Source organism: Rana temporaria, chromosome 1, assembly GCF_905171775.1.
Source record: "Rana temporaria chromosome 1, aRanTem1.1, whole genome shotgun sequence".
NCBI lineage: Eukaryota > Metazoa > Chordata > Amphibia > Anura > Ranidae > Rana > Rana temporaria.
Genome location: NC_053489.1, coordinates 569,656,928 through 569,669,387, shown reverse-complemented (window position 1 = coordinate 569,669,387; position 12,460 = coordinate 569,656,928). Strand labels below are relative to the sequence as shown.

Here is a 12,460-nt window from a genome sequence, read left to right as displayed (position 1 = left end):
TAGATATGGAGATGTCGGATGGATAGGACTGTAGTTGGGATGTATGGTGGATATGGAGATGTCGGATGGATAGGACTGTAGTTGGGATGTATGGTAGATATGGAGATATCGGATGGACATGACTGTAGTTGGGATGTATGGTAGATATGGAGATATCGGATGGATATGACTGTAGTTGGGATGTATGGTGGATATGGAGATGTCGGATGGATAGGACTGTAGTTGGGATGTATGGTGGATATGGAGATGTCGGATGGATAGGACTGTAGTTGGGATGCATGGTGGAAATGGAGATGTCGGATGGATAGGACTGTAGTTGGGATGTATGGTGGATATGGAGATGTCGGATGGATAGGACTGTAGTTGGGATGTATGGTGGATATGGAGATATCGGATGGATATGACTGTAGTTGGGATGTATGGTGGATATGGAGATATCGGATTGATATGACTGTAGTTGGGATGTATGGTGGATATGGAGATGTCGGATGGATATGACTGTAGTTGGGTTGTATGGTGGATATGGAGATGTCGGATGGATATGACTGTAGTTGGGATGTATGGTGGATATGGAGATATTGGATGGATATGACTGTAGTTGGGATGTATGGTGGATATGGAGATGTCGGATGGATAGGACTGTAGTTGGGATGTATGGTGGATATGGAGATGTCGGATGGATAAGACTGTAGTTGGGATGTATGGTGGATATGGAGATGTCGGATGGAAATGACTGTAGTTGGGATGTATGGTGGATATGGAGATGTCGGATGGATATGACTGTAGTTGGGATGTATGGTGGATATGGAGATGTCGGATGGATAGGACTGTAGTTGGGATGTATGGTGGATATGGAGATGTCGGATGGATATGACTGTAGTTGGGATGTATGGTAGATATGGAGATGTCGGATGGATAGGACTGTAGTTGGGATGTATGGTGGATATGGAGATGTCGGATGGATAGGACTGTAGTTGGGATGTATGGTAGATATGGAGATATCGGATGGACATGACTGTAGTTGGGATGTATGGTAGATATGGAGATATCGGATGTATATGACTGTAGTTGGGATGTATGGTGGATATGGAGATGTCGGATGGATAGGACTGTAGTTGGGATGTATGGTGGATATGGAGATGTCGGATGGATAGGACTGTAGTTGGGATGCATGGTGGAAATGGAGATGTCGGATGGATAGGACTGTAGTTGGGATGTATGGTGGATATGGAGATGTCGGATGGATAGGACTGTAGTTGGGATGTATGGTGGATATGGAGATATCGGATGGATATGACTGTAGTTGGGATGTATGGTGGATATGGAGATATCGGATGGATATGACTGTAGTTGGGTTGTATGGTGGATATGGAGATGTCGGATGGATATGACTGTAGTTGGGATGTATGGTGGATATGGAGATATCGGATGGATATGACTGTAGTTGGGATGTATGGTGGATATGGAGATGTCGGATGGATAGGACTGTAGTTGGGATGTATGGTGGATATGGAGATGTCGGATGGATATGACTGTAGTTGGGATGTATGGTGGATATGGAGATGTCGGATGGAAATGACTGTAGTTGGGATGTATGGTGGATATGGAGATGTCGGATGGATATGACTGTAGTTGGGATGTATGGTGGATATGGAGATGTCGGATGGATAGGACTGTAGTTGGGATGTATGGTGGATATGGAGATGTCGGATGGATATAACTGTAGTTGAGATGTATGGTAGATATGGAGATGTCGGATGGATATGACGATGTATGGTAGATATGGAGATATCAGATGGATATGACTGTAGATGGGAAGTATGGTAGATATGGAGATGTCGGATGGATAGGACTGTAGTTGGGATGTATGGTGGATATGGAGATATCGGATGGATATGACTGTAGTTGGGATGTATGGTAGATATGGAGATGTCGGATGGATAGGACTGTAGTTGGGATGTATGGTGGATATGGAGATGTCGGATGGATATGACTGTAGTTGGGATGTATGGTGGATACGGAGATGTCGGATGGATAGGACTGTAGTTGGGATGTATGGTGGATACGGAGATGTCGGATGGATAGGACTGTAGTTGGGATGTATGGTGGATACGGAGATGTTGGATGGATAGGACTGTAGTTGGGATGTATGGTGGATATGGAGATGTCGGATGGATATGACTGTAGTTGGGATGTATGGTGGATATGGAGATGTCGGATGGATATGAGTGTAGTTGGGATGTATGGTAGATATGGAGATGTCGGATGGATATGACTGTAGTTGGGATGTATGGTGGATATGGAGATGTCGGATGGATAGGACTGTAGTTGGGATGTATGGTAGATATGGAGATGTCGGATGGATAGGACTGTAGTTGGGATGTATGGTAGATATGGAGATGTCGGATGGATATGACTGTAGTTGGGATGTATGGTGGATATGGAGATGTCGGATGGATATAACTGGAGTTGGGATGTATGGTGGATACAGAGATGTCAGATGGATATGACTGTAGTTGGGATGTATGGTGGATATCAGGGATGGACTGGCCATTGGGACTACCGGGAGTTTCCCAGTGGGCCGATGGCTCAGTGGGCCGGCTTCAGTGACAGCGGACCACTGCCCCCCTCCACTCCTTTGTCTCTTCCTTCCGCTCAATCTGGGCGGGAACAGAGAAGCAGGGGGAGGATCAGAGGAACAGGGACGACGACAGAGGAGCATGAGGGGGAGGGGACAGACAGCTGACTCAACAGCTATGGCCTGGGAGTTTCTCACTTCTTCCTAATCTTGTCCCATAGGGGGGGGGCACCGAACTGATTATTTGCCCCGGGAGAAATAATGTCTAGCTTCCCCACTGGTACTGCCAGTACCAGTACCAGTCGTTCTACTCTAATAAAGTAGAACAGCTAGTGGCTAGTGAAGGGGGGAGAGGGGCCTTGGGTGGCCAGTGGGGCAGGAGTTGTCCGGCCGCCGTGGGAGAGACCTGTCAAAGGGGGCCAGTCTGGATGAAGTCCAGGGCCAAATTTTTGTCCCAGTCCAGCCCTGGTGGATACAGAGATGTCGGATGGATATGACTGTAGTTGGGATGTATGGTGGATATGGAGATGCCGGATGGATATGACTGTAGTTGGGATGTATGGTGGATATGGAGATGTTGGATGGATAGGACTGTAGTTGGGATGTATGGTGGATATGGAGATGTCGGATGGATAGGACTGTAGTTGGGATGTATGGTGGATATGGAGATGTCGGATGTAGTTGGGATGTATGGTGGATATGGAGATGTCGGATGGATATGACTGTAGTTGGGATGTATGGTAGATATGGAGATGTCGGATGGATATGACTGTAGTTGGGATGTATGGTAGATATGGAGATGTCGGATGGATATGAGTGTAGTTGGGATGTATGGTAGATATGGAGATGTCGGATGGATATGAGTGTAGTTGGGATGTATGGTAGATATGGAGATGTCGGATGGATATGAGTGTAGTTGGGATGTATGGTAGATATGGACATGTCGGATGGATATGAGTGTAGTTGGGATGTATGGTAGATATGGAGATGTCGGATGGATATGACTGTAGTTGGGATGTATGGTGGATATGGAGATGTCGGATGGATAGGACTGTAGTTGGGATGTATGATGGATATGGAGATGTCGGATGGATAGGACTGGAGTTGGGATGTATGGTGGATATGGAGATGTCGGATGGATATGAGTGTAGTTGGGATGTATGGTGGATATGGAGATGTCGGATGGATAGGACTGTAGTTGGGATGTATGGTGGATATGGAGATGTCGGATGTATATGACTGGAGTTGGGATGTATGGTGGATATGGAGATGTCGGATGGATATGACTGGAGTTGGGATGTATGGTGGATATGGAGATGTCGGATGGATAGGACTGTAGTTGGGATGTATGGTGGATATGGAGATGTCGGATGGATATGACTGTAGTTGGGATGTATGGTAGATATGGAGATGTCGGATGGATATGAGTGTAGTTGGGATGTATGGTAGATATGGAGATGTCGGATGGATATGAGTGTAGTTGGGATGTATGGTAGATATGGAGATGTCGGATGGATATGAGTGTAGTTGGGATGTATGGTAGATATGGAGATGTCGGATGGATATGAGTGTAGTTGGGATGTATGGTAGATATGGACATGTCGGATGGATATGAGTGTAGTTGGGATGTATGGTAGATATGGAGATGTCGGATGGATATGACTGTAGTTGGGATGTATGGTGGATATGGAGATTTCGGATGGATAGGACTGTAGTTGGGATGTATGATGGATATGGAGATGTCGGATGGATAGGACTGGAGTTGGGATGTATGGTGGATACGGAGATGTCGGATGGATATGAGTGTAGTTGGGATGTATGGTGGATATGGAGATGTCGGATGGATAGGACTGTAGTTGGGATGTATGGTGGATATGGAGATGTCGGATGTATATGACTGGAGTTGGGATGTATGGTGGATATGGAGATGTCGGATGGATATGACTGGAGTTGGGATGTATGGTGGATACGGAGATGTCGGATGGATAGGACTGTAGTTGGGATGTATGGTGGATACGGAGATGTCGGATGGATATGACTGTAGTTGGGATGTATGGTGGATACGGAGATGTTGGATGGATATGACTGTAGTTGGGATGTATGGTGGATATGGAGATGTCGGATGGATAGGACTGTAGTTGGGATGTATGGTGGATATGGAGATGTCGGATGGATAGGACTGTAGTTGGGATGTATGGTAGATATGGAGATGTCGGATGGATATGACTGTAGTTGGGATGTATGGTGGATATGGAGATGTCGGATGGATATGACTGTAGTTGGGATGTATGGTGGATATGGAGATGTCGGATGGATATGACTGTAGTTGGGATGTATGGTGGATATGGAGATGTCGGATGGATATGACTGTAGTTGGGACGTATGGTGGATATGGAGATGTCAGATGGATATGACGATGTATGGGATGTATGGTGGATATGGAGATGTCGGATGGATAGGACGATGTATGGGATGTATGGTGGATATGGAGATGTCGGATGGATAGGACTGTAGTTGGGATGTATGGTGGATATGGAGATATCGGATGTATATGACTGTAGTTGGGATGTATGGTAGATATGGAGATATCGGATGGATATGACTGTAGTTGGGATGTATGGTGGATATGGAGATGTCGGATGGATAGGACTGTAGTTGGGATGTATGGTGGATACGGAGATGTTGGATGGATATGACTGTAGTTGGGATGTATGGTGGATATGGAGATGTTGGATGGATATGACTGTAGTTGGGATGTATGATGGATATGGAGATGTTGGATGGATAGGACTGTAGTTGGGATGTATGGTGGATATGGAGATGTCGGATGGATAGGACTGTAGTTGGGATGTATGGTGGATATGGAGATGTTGGATGGATATGACTGTAGTTGGGATGTATGGTGGATATCGAGATGTCGGATGGATAGGACTGTAGTTGGGATGTATGGTGGATATGGAGATGTCGCATGGATATGACTGTAGTTGGGATGTATGGTGGATATGGAGATGTCGCATGGATAGGACTGTTAATGTACTTCCCCCAAAACAGGGTTGTATGAAGATCACACATATAGGAAGATCACACACATATATGAGGATCACACATATAGGAAGATCACACACATATATGAGGATCACACATATAGGAAGATCACACACATATATGAGGATCACACATATAGGAAGATCACACACATATACAAGGATCACACACATATATGAGGATCACACACATATACGAGGACCACACACATATAGGAAGATCACACATATAGGAAGATCACACACACACACATAGGAAGATCACACACACATACGAGGATCACATATATGAGGATAGGGGAGGGAAGACATACACAACCCATGAGCAATGTAAAGGGAAGCCATGAGAAAAGCAGCACTAAGCACATCATCCTAATCTCAGATTAGACAGCCAGGCCTCCATCACTACTCTGGGCTCTGCATGCTATGGATGGATGGATGGAGCCCACACTCTCACCATATGACTCTATGCTGGGATATGGATGGATGGATGGCGCCCACACTCTCACCATATGACTCTATGCTGGGATATGGATGGTGATATAAGACTGTCAGGGAGGGAGAAGCAGATAAACAAGGAGAGCGAGTGAGGAAGGAAGGATGGATAGAGGGAAGGATGGATGGAAGGTTGGTGAGTAGCGGGGTGCATGATGCACGCTCCGGGGAAGGCATGTCCTCCTCCCCATCCTCCGATCACCTCTGTCGCACTAACCTTCGGCAGCCTGATGTGCTCCATGTTGTTCTCAGTCCTGGGCGATGCTGGAGGCCATTGGTTGTATGTGGCCGGGAATGTGTCAGTGATTGGCTCCTCCCCCACAGGTGCTCCCTGCACAGAGCTGTACGGAGGAGGATGGGCGGTCACCGCTGTCCTATAGGATGGGAGATGCTGCTACGGCCTGTGTGTGCGATATAGAGGACATCTCCTCTCCCAGCAGTCTTCCCCGGCCGCTATACGTGTACAGCACACGCCTGCACGTTCCGGGAAATATTCCAACTTCCACATATGAGATCTCAGCCATTCCAACACCCATCATCTGTCACCAGATGGATCCCTAATACTGATCACTGACGTCATCATTGGGATTATTCGGCTTTTATGAAAAATATATATATATATATATACACACTATATCGGTAAAAGTATTGGGATGTCTGCCTTTACACGCATATGAACCCCTTTCACGCTGATCCTAAAAACAGCGCATAATTAGCGCCCGAAAACTGCTTCCCATTTATTTTAATGGATACTTTCACACAGGCGGTGCGCTGGCGGGACGGTGCAGAAAGTCCTGCATGCAGCATCTTTCGGGCATGTTTGGAGCGCTTTCAAAAACAACCCTGTCCATTGAAATGAATGGGAAGCGCTTCAAATGCGTTTCAAAAGCACTGCAAAATTATTATTATTTTTTTAAGGTCACGTGACCTAAAAAAACGCACCACTAACATTGCATAAATGGTGCTAAAGCGCGGCAAAAGCACCGCAAAACCGCTTTTGAGCACCTCAGTGTGAAAGGGGTTTAACCTCCCTGGCGGTATGATTCTTTCAGATTTTAGGTGCTGAAAGCGGTGCCATTATTTTGCATTGAATTTGGCGTTTTATATTGCAGGCCTGTAATTCTTAGGAATAACTCCTCTAAATCTGTCCAAACAAGAGTCCAGTAGACATCCCGGGTATGGTAAAATTTGAAACACAAAATCATAAATTATAATATAATAAATAAATAAATATAAATAATTATAACAAATAATAATAATAAAATGTATTACTTTCAGTGTTTGATGACGAATTTCCCCACAAATCGCTATCGCACAATTCTGCAAGTGATTATAATTTATTATCGCTGTTTTCTAGCTGCTCTAAAACCATTTTTGACATAAAGGGACACTTTTGGTTGTCAATCTACAGTTTTCAGGCAGAAAGAACCGTTTTTATTATATAAAACTGCATGCAGGACACTGGGCAGACCACTAGGGACAAGGGGGGTGTGTATTTATTTCAGACAGTACTGTAATCTGTAATTATTTACTTTTTTGAATATGGCGCCGATCTCCGCCCCCGTGCGTCGTAACGTCGCAGGGAACGGAGCTCGGCAGCAACACGGGAGGATGGTACAAATTCTGAATCCTGATGCCGCGTACACACGATCATTTTTCGGGTTGTAAAAAACAACATTTTCAGGCTCTAGAAAAAACGACTTTATCATTAAAACTAGGGTTGTCCCGATACCGATACTAGATTCCGGAGTACTTGTATTTGCGGGAGTACTGTCCAATCCCGAGCAAGGGGGAGTGTCTATACGCAGCGCAGCGCGAAACACTACAGCTATTCAAATGAAAGCTGTAATGTTCCCCGCCCGTATTAACGGCGCGGCCAGGGCCGTCTTTACCGCAGGGCAAATGGGGCAGGTGCCCTGGGCCCTGTCACTGTTGGGGGCCCAAAGCAACCCCCTTTGAAAAAAAAAAAAAAAAAAAAAAAATTTTTTTTTTTTTTTTTTTTTAGGGGTCCGGAGGCCCCCAGGGGCCCGGAGGACCCCAGGGCCCCAGATGGCAACCCCCCCCTTTTTTTTTTTTTATAAAAAAAAAAAAAAATTATATATTTTTATTAAAGGGACAATTTAATATATTTTTATTTTATTTTTTATTAAAGGGCCAATTTTTTTTTTAGAGGTCTGGGGGTCCCCAGGGGCCCATAGTTCCCCAGGGCCCCGGATGACAACCCCCCTTTTTTATAAAAAAAATCTTTTTATATATATATATATATATATATATATATATATATATATATATGTATAAATGTTTATTATAGGACCCAGAGGTCCCCGGGGCCCCGGATGGCAACCCCCCTTTTTTTTTATAAAAAACATTTTTTTTATATATTTTATTTCTTTATATATATATATATATATATATATATATATATATATATATATATATATATATATATATATATATTTTTTTTTTTTTATTATTATTATTATTAAAGGGCTCAGAGGTCCCCAGGGCCCCGGATGGCAACCCCCCTTTTTTTTTTATAAAAAACATTTTTTTTATATATATTTTATTTCTTTATATATATATAAATGTTTCTTTATATATATTTTTTATTAAAGGGCCCAGAGGTCCAGGATGGCAACCCCCTTTTTTTGTAATTTATTTTTATTAAAAAAAAATATTAAAGGGCCCAGAGGTCCCCAGGGCCCCAGATGGCAACCCCCTTTTTAAAATATATTTTTTATATATATTTTTTATTTCTTTTTATTAAAGGGCCCAGAGGTCCCCAGGGCCCCGGATGGCTACACCCCTTTTTTATATATATTTTTCTTTATTTCTTTTTTTGTAAAGGGCCCCCCGCTTCTAAATTCGCGGCAGCCCCCCCTGCTTCTCAATTTCAGGCGGCAGCACCCCCCATCCCGGTTCTCTGCTCCAGGGGGCCCATGCCTGAAGCTGTGTAAGTGGCCCCATAATTCCTGATGGCGACCCTGCCTCCCGTTAAGCCCCTGTGCTGCCCACAAATCAGGCTGAAAATCATCAGCGGCACGCAGCCAGTGACACTACTGCTTCCCTTCCCAGTGTTTTAAAATGTACAGCTCCCCTGGCTTCCCTTTAGACGTGCACTTCTCCCTTCCTGCCACTGGGTGCTGCTTGTATAAAAAAGTGAATTAGAATGTGATTTTATAACATCCCCAGTTTGCTCTTCCCGAGGCTGACTTCTTCATGTCCTGCTCCTCAAGGTATGTCACTGTTTGCTAATCTATATTGTAAATTGAAGTTTTCTGTAGAGTGTGCCCAAAGTCTTTATAATATTTGATGATTCACTGCAGGTCTGGTCAGTGTTTTAAAAAGTTCCTCTATTTTACACATGGCATGGGGTCTAGGGTTGTCCCGATACCGATACTAGTATCGGTATCGGGACCGATACTGAGCATTTGCGCGAGTACTTGTACTCGCGCAAATGCTCCCGATGCCAGATCCGATACTTTTTTTTTTCACCCGCAGGCTAGCAGGCGGAGGGCTGACTGAAAGGGGCGGAGAGCGGGCTGAGAGGGGGTGGCTAGCAGGCAGAGGGCTGACTGAAAGGGGCGGAGAGCGGGCTGAGAGGGGGTGGCTAGCAGGCAGAGGGCAGACAAAGGGGCGGAGTGCGGCGGCTAGCAGGCGGAGAGCGGACTGAGTGGGCGGAGAGGGGGCGGCGAACAGGCGGAGAGCGGACTGAGGAGGCGGAGAGCAGAGCAGTCCTCCGGTATGTAAAACATGCTACTACATACCACTAATGGAGGAGAGCTGCTTCTGCTGCCGCTGCTGCCGTCTAGTTCATCAGCGCTCGGGGGAACATACATACCAGCTTTCATTTGAATAGCTGTGTGTTCCCCCTCGCACGTCGTCATACATAGCCCCTCCCCCTTGTCCGGGGACTTTGATAGACAGATAACCCGTCCCAGGATTGGACAGGTGATCTGTCTGTCAAAGCGCCTGGACAAGGGGGAGGGGCTATTTATGACGCGCGGCGGGGAACACACAGCTATTCAAATGAAAGCTGGTATGTATGTTCCCCCAGGCGCTGATGAACTAGACGCAGAGGCTACAGCAGTGACCAGCAGCAGGTCAGCTTTAATCATATATAAATATAATAGGCCTAACTTTATCTATGGGAACAGGACAAAGTGTGCTAGTGATATAATACAATGTTTACATTGCACACCATTCTTCCACTTTTGTTTTCACTTTTATTTTTCTTTCAAACAATGCAGCAGTGTGCTGCAATCAGCAGCTCCAAAAACGGATAGCCAGGCACAAGCTTTGCTTTGGGAAACCCCCAAAGCAAAAACTTAAAATTACCACCCATAAAACAAAAGGGGGGGGGGGGGCAGCTATTTTCTTGCAGTTAATCAGTGTGCCATAATAACTCATCCATCAGGGTTCATTGGGCAAATGATTTTCACAGCAGATGCAGTGTCAGTCAGAATCGTTCATGCCCTGTAAGACCAGAGTCTGACTAAGCTGTCATTCGCTGGGGAATGCAAGCCCAGCAGCTTTCCTATTTAGTGCCCTGCAGGTGCTGTGCATTTGGGGACATACGGCTGCATTTGGGGACCAATGGATACATTTTTAAAAAAGTATCGGTATTCGGTATCGGCGAGTACATGAAAAAAAGTATCGGTACTAGTCCTAAAAAAGTGGTATCGGGACAACCCTAATGGGGTCACAGCACCGTCTGTCCATTCTGCTTTAACACCATGGGACCCCATGCCATGCCATGTGTAAAATAGAGGAACTCTTTAAATCACAGACCAGACCTGCAGTCCAGGCTGAGTAAAGCCTCAGAGCACATGGCATTACTGTCTGTATTTAACTGCTTGATGGGCTTATTTTGGGCCTGACTGGTTCACATGTATGTGTTTTGGCGGCCCACATTTGCGCAGGCACAGCAGCCCATTAATTTGAATGGGCCGCCATGCCTGCGTTTCCTGCAAAGAAAATCGCATGCCTCATGTAATAGGCTGCGCACACGGCACGTCTATGCCCATCAAGCACTGAAATACAGCACTGTCTGTCCATTCTGCTGTCTGCTGTGACTTATCTGCAGTTCCCACACTGTCAAACTTGCTGCATTTTTAGACGTTTAGGTCGCGCTTTTAAAAACACAGTGCGTTTGTGTGTGCAAGAACTGCAGGTAAGTAGCATGGTGCAAAAGCAGAATGGATTTCAAGGCAACTGTATTTTTAAAATGCTGAATGCACCTTTTTTCTGCAGGAAACAAAGGCATGGCGGCCCATTCAAATCAATGGGCTGCTGTACCTGCACAAATGAGGACCGCCAAAACATACATGTGAACCAGCCAGGCCCAAAATAAGCTGGAGGGGGGCCCAAAAAAAATGTTTGCCCTGGGCCCAAACCATATTAAAGACGGCCCTGGGCGCGGCAGCATGTAGGTAAGGGGGACATGGCTGCATATATAGGGGGGAACATGGCTGGATATGGGGGGGGACATGTCTGCATATGGGGGGACATGGCTGGATATGGGGGGGACATGGCTGCATATGGGGGGGGACATGGCTGCATCTGGGGGGACATGGCTGGATATGGGGGGGACATGGCTGCATATGGGGGGGACATGGCTGCATATGGGGGGACGTGGCTGGATATGGGGGGGACATGGCTGCATATGGGGGGGCATGGCTGCATATGGGGGGACATGGCTGCATATGGGGGGACATGACTGGATATGGGGGGACATTGCTGCATATGGGGGGACATGGCTGCATATAGGGGGGACATGGCTGCATATGGGGGGGGACATGGCTGCATATATGGGGGGGACATGGCTGCATCTGTGGGGGGACATGACTGCATTTGTGGGGGGACATGGCTGCATTTGGGGACACATTTAAAAAAAAAGTATCGGTATTCGGTATCGGCGAGTACTTGAAAAAAAGTATCGGTACTTGTACTCAGTCCTAAAAAAGTGGTATCGGCACAACCCTAATTAAAACGGCCTTGCCTACACACGATCGTGAGAAAAAAAAATGCTCTAGCAAAGCGTGGTGACGTACAACACGTACGACGGCACTATAAAGTTCCATGCGGATGACGCCACCTTTTGGGCTGCTTTAGCTGATTTCGTGTTAGTAAAAGACGATTTGCGCTCTTCTGTCTGTTACAGCGTGATGAATGTGCTTACTCCATTACAAACTGTAGTTTTACCAAAACGAGCGCTCCCGTCTCATAACTTGCTTCTGAGCATGCGCAGGTTTTTCACATCGTTAAAGCCCACACACGACCATTTTTTACAACCCGAAAAATGACAACGTTAAAAACGTCGTGAAAAAATAGAGCATGTTCG

At 45.8% G+C, this 12,460-nt stretch overlaps 1 protein-coding gene across 1 annotated transcript in view; it reads right to left on the bottom strand.

Moving 5' to 3' along the window:
* MTMR7 (myotubularin related protein 7) overlaps positions 1-6,647 on the bottom strand; it is a 97,562-nt gene extending 90,915 nt beyond the window's left edge. The window contains exon 1 of the mRNA XM_040334644.1: positions 6,335-6,647. Coding sequence (XP_040190578.1) covers positions 6,335-6,358 — 24 coding nt within the window. The 5' untranslated portion in view covers positions 6,359-6,647. The remainder of the gene's footprint in view (positions 1-6,334) is intronic.
* Positions 6,648-12,460: the final 5,813 nt, after the last annotated feature.